Source organism: Eubalaena glacialis, chromosome 5, assembly GCF_028564815.1.
Source record: "Eubalaena glacialis isolate mEubGla1 chromosome 5, mEubGla1.1.hap2.+ XY, whole genome shotgun sequence".
Taxonomy (NCBI): Eukaryota; Metazoa; Chordata; class Mammalia; order Artiodactyla; family Balaenidae; genus Eubalaena; species Eubalaena glacialis.
In genome coordinates, this window is record NC_083720.1 from 76,097,562 (window position 1) to 76,118,400 (window position 20,839).

General features: G+C 32.4%; 1 protein-coding gene across 1 annotated transcript in view; it reads right to left on the reverse strand.

Moving 5' to 3' along the window:
- Positions 1-747: 747 nt before the first annotated feature.
- Positions 748-20,839, reverse strand: part of CHIC2 (cysteine rich hydrophobic domain 2) — a 47,070-nt gene continuing 26,978 nt past the window's right edge. Inside the window, exons 4-6 of the mRNA XM_061191390.1 lie at positions 5,600-5,656; positions 5,374-5,433; positions 748-2,165 (exon numbers count right to left, since the gene is read on the reverse strand). Of these exons, the coding sequence (XP_061047373.1) occupies positions 2,115-2,165; positions 5,374-5,433; positions 5,600-5,656 (168 nt within the window). The 3' untranslated portion in view covers positions 748-2,114. The remainder of the gene's footprint in view (positions 2,166-5,373; positions 5,434-5,599; positions 5,657-20,839) is intronic.

A 20,839-nucleotide genomic window follows, 5' to 3' on the forward strand; every position in this document is an offset into this window, starting at 1 on the left:
TAGAAATATAAGAGTGCCCATTTCTAGGGAATCTTTAAGCAACTGACATGTTGATACTTCTCAATAAAATTAGGAAAGTTTTAAAAAATCTTATACTTAACATTATCAAGTATGAAAACTATCTTACTGTTACAATATTCTTATGGGAATATAATAATGTCAAAATTACAATTTAAAGAAGAATAATAGGAGAAAAAATTATGCCTAAATAGGTATAGTTCTTCCTATAAAGCTGATTAATATGGTGCTTTACAAATTTACAAAATTTTAGATTTGGAAAACTGTGTTGCATAGTCTACACAGTCATCATATTTTTCTGTTCTTTCGGAATCCTGAGGCAGAATTAGCATTCTCCATACAATAATCTGTCACAGGGAAACCACAGAGGAACACTAGAGTTTCCGAACAGCATTACCTTTTAATTTGCACTACTTTAAGGTGACAGGACACACCCAAGACACAAGGTAAATAAAGTGAGAAGTGTATGAATCCTTTGTACTTTTGAGCTTTTCATAGGAAAAGTGTTTTATAAATTCAAGTTGGTGTTTTGGGAGGCAAAGGAAACAAATAAATCTCAGACCAAAAAAAAAAAAAAGTCCTGGTTTTTAAGACAGTTCCTAATGTCCAATATAGGATATAAGATACTGGCATTCAACTATCCAAATTTACATAGAATTGTAGTACTTTGGAGAAGTATAAATAAATACTTTTTAAAAATACAGGTATATAAATTAATGAAACTGGTATTTAAAAGATTTAATACAAGGGAAAAAAAGTATTATATAGTGGTACCAATTCTTAATACAAATTAAGCACAGTTTATATAATTTCAAAAGTTATTCACATTATTGCTCGATACCACAGTTGTACGGAACAAGTTCTTGACACACACAAAATTTGTATAATTTCAGGTTTATAAAAACAAAAATTTATACATAGGCCATTCAGAAATTTAGAAAGTTTTAAAATGCATGGAGATATGTACAACCAAAAGGAGAAAAAAGTGTATGTCTGTACATATTTGAAAGAAACGAACTGATCTGACTCAAACTTGTATGTCACACTCTCAATCAAAAAAGTATACATAACTGGACTGAAAGCAAACTAGTGGACTAAAACAGTACTAAATATGCCCTTCATTTCTTAGTAATAATCTGTTTTAAATATTAGTGGGGTATTAAACACCAGCTTACTTTATTTAATTCTACAACTTTTGCTTTCTTTCAAAAACTTTTCAGAAACACATATCCATTCTACAATTGTGTTAGACTGGGACAAATATTTTCCTTAGAAATTTTTTAAAGGAGTATTTCTATACTTTTGTATACAAGATTTGATAAACAATAAAAAATAACCCAAATAAGGCCATTATTAATATCATCTTGATAAAAAATATACAGATTGTAATGCTACTATATTTTGTGATCCTGAGCTCTAGTAACCATTAGATGCATGCATACCATTCAGGGATTTGTCTATTCTAATGAAAATAATTTAATCCTGCCTTACTACTTTTGAAGACAGAAATACCTTCAAAACTTTTTGATACGTCTTCATAATGTTACAGATATTTCTGCTGTAAACAGAGCATTAGGAATTGTATGAGAAAGAATACGTTAGGGTTCAAAAAGCTATGAAAGAAAATTTACTATTTTAAAATAATGACAATAAATTTAAAAAGCAAGAAAAATAATACAAAGAGGGTGCTTGCTAGAATAGATAAGTAGAGCCTTACAAAGGTCTTTTTCTATATTAAGGAATTAATAAATAAAGGACTGTGTGTACCTTGGTGGTAAAATAAAAAAGGCTGGCCACTTTTTATGCTAAGTTCAAATGTATTTTTTTGATAATACAAAAAAGTAATCCTTGAAAATCAGAATATATAACATAAAAGAGCACAATAACTTAAGTATTAAACATCTGTATGAAATAACTGTTGCGAAGTCTTGACAAAAATGCACACTTAGAACATGCGGTTATTTAAAAAAACAAAAACGGAAAAAAACACCACACGATTCTGTAGAACCAATGTTATGTCACCACCAGGAGAGCACCAAGCAAGGCACCATTGGAAAGACAACATACTTGGAAAGTCTCTATAAATAAAGTAAATGCTAATCTGGTCGAAAAATCGGTGTCTTTGGTAAAAATTCTATGAGGATGACCTGTAGAAGGAGAAAAAAAAGTTTTAAAAAAAATTTTATCTTAAAAAAACTTCAGTTATATTCCATCACTTAAAATGATTTTGCTAGTGCCTCTGACAGACAGAAGGAGAATGCATGCATGAATGAATGAGAAAAGGAAGCTAGCATTTACTGAGAACTAACTACATACCAAGTGTTTCATACTATATGGATCTATTTAATCCTAACAATTTTCTGTGAGGCAAGTATTGTCACACTCATTTTATAGATGAGAAAACTGATGATCCGAGAAGTGTAACACCATGGATTGTGGAGTCAGTATTTGAACAAAGGACTGTCTTAACTCCAAAGCCTTGCCCTTTCTACTGCCCTATGGTGGCTGTAGCTGACCCAATATTCACTTCCTCAGGCTTCCTCCCTTTTACCTAGAGTTGGTCTCTTTTACTGTACCAGGATATGTGATCTCTAGGAAAAGAGTTGGTCCTCTTTCTCTTAATTTTTTTAAAACAGTCTTTTCTTTTTAGGTTAGCAAAATTAAAGGTTAAAATTTGTTCCAAAAGACTTTTTACAAGAAAACTAAAGGAAAATCAAGAAATACTAAACACAGTAACACAGAAAGACACAAGTTAACCAGAGCTGATTTTTATTCTAAACTTGGAACTGTCTTAAATTACAATCAATTCTTCCTCTTGTTCCAACTCTATATGGAATAGATGCTAAACAAAAAATTATTTGATTTGAACAGTTTCCAAGTTTGATGAACTCCTCTCTCTTTTTCAGAAACTGTGTCTTGATATGACCTCCACGTTTGGATACTCTTCTACATTTAGCCATCTGGGCCAGAAACCTTCATTTTCACTCTTCAGTTCTGGCTTTTGATCTGTCTCAATAGAGAAGGTATTTCCATATGTGGCTCCAAAATATTCCTTTCCTAGTTGACTTATCCTTTGGTGCCCCCTGGGCCACTCTCCTGACCTGTTATTTGCCTACAAAATATTTATTAGCTTCCTATCCAGCTTCTTTATTTGAGCTAGATTCCTCTGTTTCTCAGTTTCCTCATCTATAAAATAAAGGGATTGGAGAGATGACAAAATTCTTTGTAGCTCTAAAATCTGATGATTAAATTACATTTTACAGTATACACTACATAATGAATAATAAAAGCTATCTTTGACTAAACTTGAATTATTACTAGTTTTTAAAGAATATATCTTACAAACTTTTCCCTTCAGAAGCCACACATAAAAATTAACCACTTGTCTCATTTCTTCTAGATCATACTGCTCTGCCATATCTGAATAAAAAAAAGTTGGTATCAACTTGGTATTTTTCATAGATTTACTCCAATATTCAAAATATAATCGAGGAGAATTACTTCCCTTTAACTAACAAATGAAATTTCTGTAAGTTAAATAAAATTTGAGGTCAAATAGATATACATGTTAGATTATTCACTATCTTAACTTTTCAAAACTATTTTTAGGGGGTTTTTAAAATTATGTTTTTCCCCCATTCAACTATCACAAACATATACATATACATACACATATACACACACACACACTCGCTCTCCAAGAAAACTTAGAAAAATACATTTTTTAAGCAATTCCTATTTTTTTTAAACTACTCTTTTACTAGAAGTGTTTATCTAAAAATTTATGATAATTAAAGGAAACTATTTTACAAACAGAGCACATAAGTTCAGAATGTTTTAGAAGGTTAAATGAAATTATTTTATTTTAATTAATAATAGAACATCATAAAAATAAACATGAATATAATATGCATATTTTATGAATGAATGACATTCTTATAGTTCTATCTGGAAATAATAGTATTGGGAATAACTTTTATGTTTTGCTTTCCAAAGTAAATTTAGAAATGTGCAAAATAAATAAATAAATAAATAAAAAGCTCCATTTTAAGCTTAGTGTTTGGGTTTATAAATATAGCAAATATTTTTTTCACAAAATCCTTTAAATCTCTTACATATCCATCCCTCCTCATAAAATACATAAACTCTCTCACCATCTATGATGAAAATATAAGACTAGCATTTTCATAGGTCAATCTCAAAACAAGTTATTTGAGTGTGCTTTTATTATTATAAAGAAGTATCAAGTGCCTCTTTATCATCATAAATTAACATGCTTAATATAATAGTGATAAAATCTACATTATTTGGTTCACTGAATAGAGCTGTTCTATGAAAGAAGAGACATTTTAAAGATATCTTTTATGTTCAAGGCTAGAAATGGGATTTGATTGTGTGCTAATGAAAGAAAGAGAAAATGCTACAGAGAAAAAAATTTTATGATAATTTCCAACTATTTCCAGTATCTAAGCACTGTTTTCATCAATTTTTTATACATACACACACACACACACAAAACCTATGATGTCTATACTGTTTCAAAGAATAGATAAAATTTGTCAGCAATTATGTGTCAGGTACTTAACTCTTCCTCAGATCTTTTTATTTTTGTATATTACCTTTCCATATTTAAAATAAAACACCCAAGCTCGAGGGAGAATAAATAAAGATTCATAATTTTCTATAGTATTCTGAACTTTTCAAAAGGAGAAAAACTGTTCAAGTAAATCAAGCAGTCCGTAAATTAAATCCCATTCTAAGCTCTAAAATTCATTGTATATACATGCCCATTAGATATCTTTTAAAGAATAAACACAGGATAAGCAACATCTCATCTCTTGTTTACTTTTAAGATAATTTTTACAAAATAATATTCCAATAACACTTTAAAAGACTCTTTAAAGGCCACTGAGGTATGGGCAGTTAAAATCTATAAAGGCTAAAGTTTTCTTAAGCTCCAGCGGCTTGACTGAAAGGTTTTCTTCCATACTTGGAAACCTGATTAGCATTATATAAAAAAGCCATATCTGACTTGCTGCGTAACCAAAGTTGTGGTTATTCTTTATACAGCATCTAAAATTTCACACTCCATCAACACATGTTCAGCCTATTTTATCTTGGCAATTAATTTATTATTTTTCAGAACACAGTGAAGCCTTGTTTTCAAGTCATTCATAACTTTATAAATCAGTCTTGCACATGAAACCATGCATCTGTGAACCGTAGAAAATCCTTGCGCTCAGGAGATTAAGCTCCTGACACCTTTGCTGATTAATAATCATGGAAAGAATAAGATCAGAAGCAAAATAAATGATCATTTAATAGAGAAACTCACAAAACAGCCCTTTAACTTACATATTCCATCATGTTATTCGTTTCACATTTCCTTTTGCTCAGTCTCCAGTGCAAGCACAGCTAGACAAGAAGGATAGTAAAAGGAGAAAAATGAGCTCTATTTTATTGCAGCACACAGACTAACCCATTTGTCCACCTTTCATATTTTTAGTTCAACAAAAGCATCTGTTTCCATACTGTGCAATTCAGACCCCAACGGTACGAAGCTGCTCCCTGTGGTACTCACCTTGTGGTATAACCTATTGTTTTCCCATTCTAATAACTTCTCAATCGATCTTCGTGTCTGGAAGACAAATGAGAAAAAAGTTTACTCTTGACTGGTTTTAGAAAAACTTTGTTTTGCAGCTGCTTTTTGTGTGAAAAGGAAAGAGGTATAAGACAGTGACTGAGTATAGGGTGGTCTATAACACTATCAATATTCAAGCACTAAATTATAGCCTGAACAGAAATAGTACTCTATTTTGATAAAGATATGGTTTTGTTTTTTGGCATTGTATTTTTTAACTGTTTCGAACTTACTAGCCTCTGATTAAAACTATCAAAGTCTAAACAGCTAATGTTATCTACCAAATGATACAAATTTAAATCCCCATTTCTTTCAAAAATATCGTTGTAATACTTAAGTAGTAAAACAAGAATACCTTAATATATATATTTTAAAACAAAGGTTATTTACACATTAGTTATCAAAATGAAAAGGGCCTCTATAGGAAATTTAAAAAGGAAATAACTAAAAGTTAATAAAAAAATCAATTTGCTAACAAATCAAACTAATTTTTACCTCATACTTAAAAATAATGTCCAAATTTAAAAGCTAGTTTATTATTCCACAGATAAAGATTTTCAGAGGCAAAACTGCACTTAAACCAATCATTTTTGTTGGTTTTCAAACAAAATTGGTTTTATTTGAAAATCAAACCCTTTATTCAATACTACTGTTAAAGGAATCAACTAAGAAATTTATATTTAAGATCACTTGATTTTTGCAATATATACTATGCAGCATGAAATGTTTCTTGCTTGGGAGGAATAAAGGGGAGGATAATTCATGGTGCCAGGTGTTAGGATGAGACTGACACGCTGCAGGTGCAAACAGGACAGTGTTGCCACAAGAAGCAACTGCAACTTGCTACAGCTGCAGCTTCCTTGCAAGGAAAGGAAAAAAGCATACAGCTCCATTAATGTGGCACAACTAAATAAGTACTAATCATCAAATATGAAAATCTTCATGTCAAACAAGGATGAACTAGGTGAAAAACTGTTAGGATCAAGCTGGTTTTGAATACCTGAATGTTACATAATAAAATGTTTAATATTTATTTAAAGTACCTACTATAATCTAGTTACCATATTACCTCTTAGCATGTTAAACATGCTAAAGACACACCACAGTCAGAGGTGCCAATTATAATTCATAACTACTACTTACTGCCTTACATTTTCTAAGCTTATGTCATAAAAATCAGAACATCAACTAACTCCCTGGATAATAATATGCCAATGGCTAATTTATTACATTACTTTTTTTGAACAGTTTTTTGGCAAGAATTTTAAAGGAAAAAAGTGCCCTTGTTAACAATGATCAGCAAACCTCACTTGTTTCTTTGTAAAGATAGCCTTTTAGAGGCAGCTCTCCTTTTAAATGAAAATAGGGCAGCAGTTATGGTCACACTTTTTGTTAATTTAGTTGCCAGTCAGCCCCAAATCAAAAGAAAATAAGGCTGCAGAGTGTAATTAACATTCAGTTCAGTCGTTTTGTCCCTTGTCTAGCCCCCAAGCTTTGTTAAAATTGCCATCTGAATGCTGAAGGCTGTAGGGAAATCGATTTGATTCTAATCGCACCATGAAAAGAACATGATCTAACTGCTTTCAGCCCTCCGTAAATCTGTACTAGGTCTTTAGCACAATGCAACTTCCAATTTAAAAAGCACTGAATGTCTCGTCAATGACTTTGTGAAGAAAAAAGAACAAGGAGCAGACATAAAAATTCCAATAGTTGTTTAAGCATTAAAGTTCATTTGCATCACAGCGAACCTGAAAAGGGCTGACCTCTCAAACCGCCTCTCAGGTCTATGAAGTTGTAGCCTTGACAAGCTCACATTGACAGAGCTCATTGACTCTGAAAGGCTACTCTATCAATGGTGAAAAATGGCAATAGGTTCTACTCTGAGCAGGCATCTGCCTGCCCACCCGCTGCTAAACCAATGGCAAAACCGATTCAAAACCTGAATCTACCTTGTAATCTTCCTTTCTAGGACCTTTTAATAATAGATTAAGATTACTATACAATTTGAGGTTTTACTTTTTACTGATGATTTAAAAAGGGGGCAGGCAGTATGAAAGAAGTAGGGTGGGGAGAACAAGCTTTCCAAGTCTCTTGTTTCATATTAATGTATAAAAATTAAAAGTTTAACATTACGTTCTGCAAATATTCATTACAGAAAAAAGTGTAGTTACCACAATCATCGTTTCATCACAACTTTAAACCCATACTATATTATAACAAGAACAAATCTCATTATGAATGGATCTCATGGTGTATATGATACATACACACACACAAATTTAGAAACTTAAATATTTACTTTAAATAAATCAACTACCAGCATTTGAATAAAAGATAATTATAAAGTATGAACCTTAAATTCCAAAATATTTATGTAGGAATTCTGAATTTATCCTTTGCCTCTAATTGGAAGTTTAATGACAAGGTTTGATATAATAATTATATCTTACAATATCTAAGAATTCTAAACCAAACAAACGGTGGTATGTCATATTCTAAGTAAGCATCTAAATATAAAATATTTTTACACACTTGACAGTCTGGAGTAATAGCTGTGAATTAGCACCATCTAATCTTGCTATAAGACTTCTTTCCTGCTTGACAGGTGAAAAAAAAAAAGCACATGCACGTGCAGCTTAATTAATCATTGCACTTGACATCTCAATGATTTACAGTGAGGAGCAGGTGAGAACATACAAAACCAGAAAGGAACCCTTCATCTGAGTGGAACATTTCTAGCACACTAAGGTGACAAGTATATAGATTGTAACAGTCATTAAAAAAAAAAGAAGAAAGAAAAGAAAGAAAGAAAAGAAACTGTGCCACAAATTATTTGTTAGTAACAACAAAAGCTCAAATTAAATGGGGAAAAAAAAAAGCTTTAACTACTGAGAATGTTTAATACTTTGCAATTATTTTAGTTAACAAAATCAAAATATATTTTCACAATTAAATACAATACCAATTTGGCAGATATTGAAAAAATATATGACACTTCAGCATTTATAAAAGCTATTTTAAGCCTTTAAACATGAAAAGAAAGTACCTTATTATTGCAGTAATCTAGAAATAAAAGTTAAGAGTTTATGTCCACAGGGTTGTCAGATAGCTATTTCTAATGAAATATAAGATTTAACATTGCCAAACTCTGTAATTACTACTGGACAAACAAACTTAACCATATAAAAATCTGTCCTTGATTTTTAAAAGTTTGCATCGATCACCAAATTCAACGTAAACTAACGCAAACTAATATGCATCAGAAAAAAAAAATATGTATAGGGTCTGTCAACATGAAGTACCAAAAAAAAAAAATCATCTTTCAGTATTCTAGGCCAGTGGATCTAAAAATAAGTCATCTTAATTTTCTTAAAAGAATTTGGTGCTTGTGAAAAGCACCAGATTGACAGTCATGGGAACTAAAAATCTTCTATTTAACTGAAAGAACAGGGGAAAGGGCAGTGCAGGCTTCAGTGCAAGCTTCCCTACAGTGGGCCTTAATCCTTTTCAGAGCTCACACCCTGGGGGCGAGAGGACAGGTTAGTGGTTCTTAACCAATGAATCCTCAGTCCTTCTGCATAAGATGATCAATAAGAAATCTAATTTTATCATGGATTCTTATCCTTAATTAAAAGGACCAAGACCACCAACTCATACCATGTAATCAAAACAAGTTTTTTATGAGAATAACATCATGTCAACTAACCTGGTTGGGAAAAGGACTGCTCCAAGCATCTGGACTCCTACCCATCTCCCTCATCACAGAGCTCTCGCTTTAACTTTTTTCTTTTACACATTTCCTCATTTCAGCACCTTGCTAATTATAATTATATTTTTCTCACTGGTGAACTAGTTCTAATACAGCTCTTCAGCAATGTTAAAGTAAAAAATAATAGAGGTTCAAAAACATCATTTCAATTATAAACAGACATTTATTAAATAGACTCAACTTGAGTAGTAAGTAGTAATAACAGAAGGATACAAATTTTGGCTTCTACTCCTTTGGTTCCTTTAAATTTTTGGTAGAATTGTGGAAATAAGTCAAAACATGCAAACTGCAAAAGAGGTAAAATAGCCTGGATAATTCACATAAAAGGCTAATTAAATAATGATTAATCAACAATTAATATTAGGTATGATATAGCCCTATCAATTTCCAAAGAAGCATCTAGAGTAAGCTTACAATAGAAAAATACATATGAAACACATAGATATAGTTAAGTTACTGCAATTGAAAATTAGGATTTCCTGAAAATTCAAATTTCACTTATTATTAGAAGAAACATTTTTGTAATTTTTTTCTAATATCATACTTTCTAAGGAATATGTTATTATTCCCTATAAACAAATTATGTGCCACTAGATATAAATAAGTCTTTCAGGACAGCAAGAAATCATTTAGAAAATCTTCAATGTATTACTTCCCTACTTTGTTACCACTATTACTTAACAGTATACTCATTACCAACGATTCATTTACTCACAATCAGTTGTTTGAAAAAATGGTTTTTCAAAGAAGTAGTTTTCTAGAACTTGCTAATAAAATCAATAGAAATCTCATAGATTTTAAAGTACTTAAAACCAAAGGAAAAATGTTTAATGTGGAAGCTGTAACAAAATTTCTCTCAATTTTTCTCAAAGAAATGGCATTCTTATCAGTCTTTAGAACAGAAGATGCTAAGATATGTTAACAAAATGTATAAATAGGGTAGCTCACTAATAACTATTTGTAAAAGTTCAACTATGTAAAATTAACTTATTTGAATAGGATTTATTCATAACGTCACAGAAGGTCACAGTGCAATTTCAAATGTTCAATGTCTTATTTAAAACAAGTTTTAGTTTTAAACTCCTAAGTTTATAATGCACTAATTAAGCTTTAGCTAGAATAATGCTTTGAATGTATTCATAATTTTTTAAACTTTTAAGTATTTTCAAATAAGAACTATACTTATCTTTTGACATCTGTGCAAATTCAAATCATTAAAATAAATGAAACAAAAATGTTCTTAGTTATAAGTCATTAGAAAGAAACCATACAAAATTTTAAATAATTATTTTAACTTAAGAGAAAATTACCTGATTCACCTCTGTCTGTTCTGGATTAATATAAATCTTATACTGCAGTTATGTGCAGAAAATTAAATGGCATATCTCAGTATTATGATACATGAAAAATCTATATTCACCAAAAGACAAACTAGAATATGATTAGATTCCTCAAAAGGATTTTTAAACAAATTCCCTTCCTGTACTTAAAGGCCGCTTTTAAAAATTTTATGTGAATATTAACTTTTAAGTAACCTAGATAAACTAAATATCCACTAAAGTATATTCAGAACAATCCTTTTCATACTGTTTGTTAAAAGTACTATTTTTAGATGAAGATAAACTAAACAACTGCAAATATTTTGTGTATCAAAAATGCCCTTTTAACTTAGTACTGAGCAGTGACTTACAGGTACTAATCTTAAACAAGGTATGCTTAAATACAATTTAATCAAGAGTATATGACTAGGGCTTCCCTGGTGGCGCAGTGGTTAAGAATCCACCTGCCAATGCAGGGGACACGGGCTCGAGCCCTGGTCTGGGAAGATCCCACATGACTCGGAGCAACTAAGCCCGTGCGCCACAACTACCGAGCCTGCGCTCTAGAGCCCGCGAGCCACAACTACTGACGCCTGAGAGCCTAGAGCCTGTGCTCCGCAACAAGAGAAGCCACCGCAGTGAGAAGCCCTCACACCCCAACAAAGAGTAGCCCCCGCTCACTGCAACTAGAGAAAGCCCGCGCGCAGCAAGAAGACCCAACACAGCCAAAAATAAATAAATAAATAAATTTATATTTAAAAAAAAAAAAGAGCGTATGACTAGGCTTGTGGTTCTTAACTTTTTAAGGTTACTCTGACTACTTTGTGAATGATGAAAAAGGCATTTATGCACCAATATGTAATATGTTGCACACAATTTTAAGGGGTTATCCACAAACCTCTGATAACTTTTCAGAAAATACTGATAACATCTCAAAAAACTAAAACTGAGTTTCAATTGACAGCAGAAAATTAGAAAAATTATTCATAAGACAAATGAATTTCACTAAGCTAATATAGTCAAATGTATTACTATCAGGGATTTTAAAAATCTATATAACTACACAAGGAAGAATCACTGGCTAGAACCAACAGGTGGGGTAAAAAAAAAATTACTGCTGATTAATTATAATGGACAACTGGAGAAACAGAAACAAAAAGGAGTAAGGAATAGTATTTGTTGATCCTCACTTTGGACGTGACCCCATGCTATGTGTCTTCCCTTTGTTACCTTATTTAATCTTCACAATAAACCTAGAAGGCAGCTTGTATAACTTTTATTTTACATATGAAAACTGTGTCTTAGTGGGGTTAAGAAATTTAAAGCTACACTAGGAAATGGTGGAGCTGCAATTTGAAATCGGGATTGTATGGCTTTCAACATCATGCTTTTTCCATTATTCAACGAACTATGAATTTGTAAAGAATTTGTAACTTGTTGAATAACATGTCTATGACACGCAAGGTATCTTAAGCCACTAACTAGGCTATCAGCCTTGAACAGCCAACTTAAGCTAAAACTAAATTTTCTCCAGCTCTAAGGTCTAGGAAGTACTCATTCTACTTTATTCTTAAGTCTCAATGAGATTTATCCAAAATGTATTTTGTTTTTGTTTATATCTTGCTTTGTGCAACAAAACATGAATTGAGGTATATTATTATTTTATAGATTAAGTACACAGGCTTACAGAAGTTAAATAGTTTGCCCAAGGTCACACAACCAGTAAGGGTAATGACAGGATTCAAACTCAGATCTCTAAACTTTAAACCCAACATTCTTTTTACTTGGGATCAGCAAGCATAACTATTTTTACTTGCATCTGAATTAAGAGACATCAATTTATAAATCCTCCCATTCAAGGCACAAACAAAATGAATACAATGTCCTTAAAATACGATTTCTTCAATTCCAAATATGAAGAAATTTCAAACAAAATGTTAAAAAACAAGATAGTGATAATCACACCATTCTTTCCTTCCCAACATGCAAAGAATAGCATAATCTTTATGTAAAGTCAAGGTAACTAGAGACATATTTCTGTGTAGGATGTCAAACTCAAGCCAACACTCCCATCACAAATAGAAATGGATAAATTGAAGAAGGAAAAAAACCCATTATTTTTAAAACATCAGAAAATTCTGGAAGCAACAAGGACTAGATGAAATAAAATCCAGAGAAGGAAAGAGCCCTTTCTAAATCATTTGATGATTATGTACTGGCCATTTTCTTTCTTTGTCGATTAGAGAGGTCAGCTGAGGATTAGGCTTGGCACCAGTGGGACTCTGCTAGGGAAAAGGGAAATCAACAGGGCTTTTGTAGGTTGTACAGCCTGGCCCAATGGACTGGAAATTAGATGTACCCTAAAGTGCAAAGCCAGTTTTCCCTAGAGACACTACTGAATTCTGGGGCAGCATGGAAGGATGGGGGACCAAGACAAAAAGGCAGAGAAAAATTACTCATAGTCTCCTAGTATCTAGGAGACAAAATTCTGCTAGACGGAGGAGGATCTGCAACAAACTCATGATTGGTCTCCCCCTCAAAACACCTGAACCTGCATAAGATGGAAAGCTAAACTCAAAATATCCAAAGGATACAACCTTCTGAGGAGAGGAGACAAAGACCTGCCAGGCCTCAATCAAAAGTCTGGAAGGGCCATACCCAAGAAACAGAAAACCAGAGATGGACTGAATCTACTAAACTTGCAACCCAGCCCAACCCACCTCAATCTCTGATTAGATCAAAGTGATCCTTCTCCTCAAGCTATCTGCCTAACACAGGACAGATGGGACCCTTGATTTTGGAAGATTTTTTCTGGAGTTTCTATTTCATTCTGTTTATAACATCTAACATAAAATTAAAAGCTTTAAGAGCCAGGAAAAAATGACCAATAATCAAAAGAAAAAACCCACAGAAACAGATCCACAGATAATCCAAGTATTGGTATTAGTCGACAGGAATTTAAATTAACTATGATCAGTACGTTCAATTAAATAGAGGGAAAAGATGGACAAAATAGGTGAAAAGATGAAGAATTTCAAAAGAGGACTAGCCTCTATAAAAACATCAAATGGACCTTCTAGAACTGAAAAATACACTATCTGAAATTAAGAACTCATGGCACGGGGTAACAGCACACTGGACACTGAAGAAGATGAGCAAATCTTTCCATTAACCACCACACCAATACTATGTTCTAAATGTTCAGAGGGAACTGAATGTCAGCCAGCTCTAGGCAAAACACATTTTAAAGGAGTCTAACACATCTTTAAAGTCCCAGTGCCATCTCTGCACATTTAAGACTCAAAGTTTACACTTCTTTCTTGCATATCCTCTTTCATAATGAGAATTTAATTTAGTAACATGTTTTTACTCCAGCTAAAAACAAATCGTCAGTGCCATTCACACTAACGGCAGTAATTTATTTAGTTTATGTAAGAATCAGTTTTCTAAGTTTCAAGCCTAAAGTATTCTTTAAAATGAAACAGCAATAAATATATTCTTCTGGTCCTAAGAAATTTTTTACATGAGATCCTTTTTTCACAGCAATTGAAGTAAGGTTTGAAAGAGGTTAAACCTATTTCTTTATCCTTATAATGTGGGAGATACTGAAGAAGAGGCAAGAAACTGCAAACTGAACACCTAAGGTTAGATGGGTGTTAGAATACCCGACTCTACCTTCAGTGCGAGTCCCTGTCCCTCCTACTTTGCATTAACTCCTTACATGACATTCTCAGTCTCTCTAAGAGTAAATACACAAGTTTTAAGGAAGGGTGTAATATTATAAAAAAAAAAATCTTTACCAGAAATAATGTGTACTTATTTATTAGGGAGTGAGAACCCGATAATTTTTCAAAGACAGGGATGTTGATTTTTGTTTTTATAAAAGTAAAATAGAAGCAAAAGGAATATATCAACTCTTAGTTGTCCAACTGGAACTTTGTATAAAATCTGATTAAAGTATACTGTTTTCCTGCATCTTTACCTCCTTTATGGCCTCCTTCCTTTACTGTTAGTTTGTATTTTCAAGAAATACAAATTTGTTTAAATACTAGGGAAAAAATAATTGGAAAGCTAAGTCTGCTGAAAAACTAAAGTACTGCAAAAGCTAATATAAAATGCTTGAACATTGTTACCATTTATAAAGCAACTGGATAAACTTACAACACTCAATGGGCCTGAATCTCCTATCTTGTGAAATAATGATCTTTTAAGTTTCTTCCAAACCTCTAAAATCCCCCTGCTTCCAGGTATAAAATTAAATTATGATAAGTAATAAAAAATAGCTTGATTTTGTATCCTTATCAAAGAGTGAAAAAAAAGCATATCTGAGGCTTTAAGCCTGGGGTTCAAATTATGGCCTAGCTTTGTAGACTGTGGGATCTCAAATAGATTACTTAACTTCTGAGCCTCAGTTTTCTCATCCTTAAAATAGAAATAATATGAATGCCTACTCTTGGAATTTGGGGAAGATTGAATGACACAGTACAAGTAAATTGATTAACTCAATGACCCTGGCATAAAGTGAACACTCAAGATTAGAAGAGAACGTATGGGTTTTGCAATACATACGTGTATCAGATCATCATGTTGTACACTTTAAATTTACGCAATGTTATGTGTCAATTACATCTCAGTAAAGCTGGGGGTGGGGGAAGAATGCATGGGGTAGATCTTATGTTAAATGTTCTCGTCACACCTACACACACAAAAAAAGAGGAAGGAAAGGAGTGAATTATTAGAGGTGATGGTTGGGTTTATGGCATCGCTTATAATGTTGGTTTCACAGATGTATACTTACCTTGACCATATGAAAGCCCTTATAAATATGTTATATTTCTAGAAATAAAGCAATTGGATAGCATTCGTTAAAAAAAAGTTAGCACTGATTTTCCTATACTTTCAATTAATAATAATGACTGTCATAAGAATACATTTAATTCATCATCTCTTGTTTACCAGAAACTTTTCAAGATCGCCCTTCACTAAAATTTCATTATGATGTTTTTAAGTTTGTTTTGCTTTCATTACCTGAAACATGTTAGAAGCATTTTTCTTTATCTAATTCTTCATCCAAATGTTCACTGACATTCTCATCTTATGATTCAGAGTTACTGAATACAAATGCTCAAATCCCAAACACAGAGTAAATTAGAGTTCTAAAAGTTTTGGGTAACTTTTAATAATGTTAGTATAACTGAGTAAGTATACTTCAAATTCCTCTCATACACAAATATTTGCAGCTCTTTGGTTATGATTGTCCTAGGTTCACTTTCCCTTGAATTTTTTTAAGTCTTACAAGCCTGCATTCTCACTCAAAACCCTCTACTCTTGACCTCTTCCATTTGGATTTTCCACCCCTTCTATACCCCACCCAAAGTAACTCACAATTATTGGATAACTAAACTTGAGGTTGAGAGAAAAGATATCTAGAAGTAAATCTAAGCATACTACAACTTAAAGTAAAAGAAATACAGTTAGATGAGATACAGGCCTTTTTTTTTTTAATCAAAGTTTCAAAACTAAATAGCAATTATCCAAAAAAACTCAGAGAAACCAAAAAAGTAAAAGAAAAACTAAAAAAAAAAAAAAAAAAAAAGAAAATATTTTACTAAAATGTTAATTCTTTAGATTTGAAATAAAAATCAATATTGAGAACTTCTTTACTTAGAGCTTGGAAATAGCGATGTTTTGTAGACCTACACAGCTCAATTTTCAAAGGATTATAGATTTTTAGGGCTGGAGAGTACCTAGAGAGATCAGTCAGCCTCTCTTCTTCTGAGATTAAAAGAAAAAGAAGGTGGGGGGGGGGTGAAAGTCCAGGCTCAGAGAGGTTTTAAGCGACTCTCTCAAAGTCACTCAGCTTCAAACACTGATTTACTATTGTTTATACTTTATCACACTGCTCCTGCAGAAAAAAAAAAAAAATGTTATTTACTCTAAAAGACAAGGTGCTTTTATGTACTTAGGAATCTTATTTTGAATAGTGAGGACTATGTCTTCTGAAATGTTACGTTCTTACTACTCAAGAATTTCAAAAGCCAAAAGGTACATTCATTCAGCAAATACTTATTGAACATAAAGTAGACAAGAGGCACTGGGGATATAGTAGTTGGCAAGACAGACACTGGGAAGAATAATAATAAAATGATATTAATAGCAACTACCGTTAACTAAGCACACACTATAGCCAAAATACTATACTAAGGACTCTACATGCACTTGCTCTAATTTTTAAAACAACACTGCAAAGAAGAGATTAACGCCATCTTAGAGAGGTAAAAACTGAGGGTTAGAGAGAGTGAACTGATCAGTCATTCTGAGTAAGTACCACTTTCCAAACCAGTTCCTCTAGCATCAAAGTGCAGGTCCCAGCTACCACATGTTGCAGCCTATTTCCCTATTCCTAAAGAAATGATTCCCTGATATAGGACGACATACAAATAAAAGTACAAAGGGAATGGAAATATACACTATTTACAACAAATCCATATAGAGAGCACTTTTAGAAAGCCACACAATTTTGGTCATCATATGTAAGAGAGAGATTAAAGCACTAAAAAAAGGAGGTAAGACAATTCATAAGATTAAGAAATTGGTGTATAAACATTCTAAAACTTAAGAGTTCTTCAGTCAGAAAGGATAATGGCTGAGAGCATATAGAAACAAAGTCTATACAACCACTAAATGTGGGATATTTTATATATATACGCAAAATCTTAGAAGACTGAAACTAATAGTTACTTTAGGATGGAAAACAAACTACAACAAAAAATACTGTAACACAATGTACAGTAAAATTATGAAACTTGTTTCCTCAATAAATGAGCCAGGCTGAAAGCAAAACAAGTCATAAAGAGTTCACTTACTTAGACATCAATTTTCAAAACTATAATATTACAATTAAGGCACAATCAAAAAGCAAAGTATAATCACAAGTATCAACAAAAATAAGCTTTTGCAAAGTAAAGGTCATAAAATCTATTTAATGAAGCTGAAGCATTTTATTTGCTTGTAAGCTCCTCAAGCTCTTACAAAGAACACCAAAAGGCTGAGGTTTTCTGTTTTATTGTCTTCCAAGCACTTATCACTATTTGTAATTACCTCATTGCTTTTTGTCTATTTTTTAAGTCTACAAGAGGAAACATATAACCTCTAAACAGTATCTAAACAGCATCTTAAACAGAACCAAGCCCACAGTGCAGCTTTAGAAATATTAATTGAATTAATGAATAAGTAACTTCCAGAGAATGGCATACTAGCAGCATAAAGAAGTGGTAGCTAAAACCAGCAATTTCATAAGACAGATATGCTTATATTCTAAGAGTATCAACTTTATTCAATAAGTCATTTTAAACATTTTCTATGAAAACAAATATATGTTATGTAATAGAATGTAAAATTCAGATGAGTGTCTGAGATGTAACACAAGACTTCAAACATATTTTGTGATTGCAAGTGGCTACTTCATATTTCTAGACCCTAAGGACATATATTTATTGTCTTTTGTTATTAGAGCTACTTCATGAAAAACATGACAAGTACTTACAAACTTAAACTATCTCTGCACTCATCTAGCCAATTCTCCAAACAGACTACATGCTCTTTGAGTATAGCATTAATATAAATCTTTCAATCCGCAGCACAGCAGTTATTTGTCAAAACACTTCTATAAAAAGAGGACATTCAGACTTTCGTTTTCAGCGACGATGCAGCAATAGGCACCAGATTTACCCTCTGGCCTGAAACCACCAAAACAAACAAACAAACAAACAAAAAACCAAAATACCCCTCAAAGCATATGAAACTGTTTTCAAGACAATGGACAACAGACAACGAAAGACCAGAATTCCTGGGAGACCAGAGACAAATGGGAAAGGCCCTATGATTTCCCATGATTACTGATGTCAGAGAGCTTCCAGGCCACAGTGAATGGAGGGAGAGCCCAGACAAAGCCTGGCAACTCCGAGTTAAGGAGACTGAGCTGAGAATCTGAGGAAACCAAGGCAGCTAGAAGCCACAGAACAGAGTACCAGAGAGGAAAGTGCTGCAAAGAACTCCAAAGATCTGCAGATAGTCCCTACTGAGTATTAAGGTGAGCGCTGAGCAGCACATGTGGGTAAGGAAACTACCAAAGGTAGAGCAAAGAACTACTAGAAAGGATTAGAGGAAGAGTATCCAAAACTGACAAAGATCCAGCACAAAGCCTCTTTCCATGAGCCAGACTAGAGAACATCACAATTAACAAGCTACTGAGTAAAGTAACCAGGAAGGTCTTGCCTCACTAGTGCTCAGCCCTAGACTAAACATTGCTCTGGTTCCTCAAGAAGTTAAGCACAAATTGTGATATATATGCATAATGGGATATTATTCAACCATAAAAAAGAATGGAGAATTGATACACATTACAACACAGAAGAACCTTGATGAATGCTCCTAAAATTTAAGGAAGAAATAATGCATATTCTGCACAAACTCATCCAGAAAACTGAAGCGGAGGGAACACTTCCTAACTCATTTTGTGAGGCTATCACTACCCCAATGCCAAAATCAGACATTACGAGAAAAGACTACAGAAAAATATCCCTTATGAACACAGATATAAGACTTCGAAACAAACTTATAGTCTATCAAATCCAACAAAAATATTAAAAGAAAAATAGACATGACCAAGTGAGGTTCATTCCAGGAATGCAAGGTTGGTTTAACATCCAAAAATCCAATCAATTCCACATATTTCTAAACTAAAAACGAAAAACCACATAACCACTATAAAGAAGCAGAAAAGGTATCTGACAAAATCCAACATCTATTCCTGATAAAAACTCTCCACAAACTAGTAGAATAAAACTTACTCAGATGATAAAGGACATCTACAAAACCTTGTAATTAATATGATATGGAATGATGAAAGTGAGAATGCATTCCCCCTAGTATCAGGAGCAAGACAAGGACATATGTTCTCACTGCTTCCAATCAATGTTTTTCTGGAGAGTCTAGTCAGTGCACTTAGAAATAAATAAACAAATTAAAGCCAAAGCAAGGAGAAGAAATAATAAAAATAAGAGCAAAAAAATCAGTGAAATTGAAAACAGAAAAATAGAGAAAATCAGGCCTAAAGGAGTCCACTCTCATCACTCCTATTCAACATTTTACTGGAAATCCTACTCAGTGAAAAAAGAGAAAAAGAAATAAAAGGTATACAGATTAGAAATCAAGAAATAAAACAACATGGTTATCTATGTAGAAAATCCCATAGAATGTACAAAAACATTCCCGGAATATAATAAGATCACAGGACACAACGTCTATATACAAAAATCAATTGTATTTTTTATGTACTAGCAATGAACAACTGGAAATCAAAAATTTAAAAATACCATTAATAGCACCAAAACCAAAGAAATAAATACATATAAAGCTAACAAAATATGTGCATGATCTGTATGCTATGCAAAAAATTACAAAATACTGATGAAAAAGAAATCAAAGAAGACCTAAATAAATAGAGAGGTATGCCACATTAATGGGTTAGAAGATTTGTTGTTAAGATGTCAATTTTCTCCATATTGATCTATAATTTCAATCCATCAAAATCCCAGCATATTTTTTTAGACACGACAATCTGATTCTAAAATATATATGAAAAATGAAAGAAATTAGAATAGCCAAAACAATCCTGAAAAAGAAGAATGAAGTTTGGAAGACTTGCCCTACCTGATTTCCACACTTACTATGAAGCTATAAGGTACTAAACTATATATATATATATATATATATATATATATATACACACACACACACTCACACACACACACATATATATATGTGTATATATATATACACACACACACTAGATACTATATGTACATATATATAGATGTATCTTGTATATAGTACTTTACAGTTTTATAGTAGGTACTACAGCACTATAGCATATATATATACTATATACTATAGAGCTATAAAGTATTATAAATAAGATCACATGGTATTGAAATCAAGATGGACACATAGAAGTCAATAGAACAGAGTCCAGAAATAGATCCACATAAATATGGTTGATTGACTTTTGACAATGTACCAATACAATGG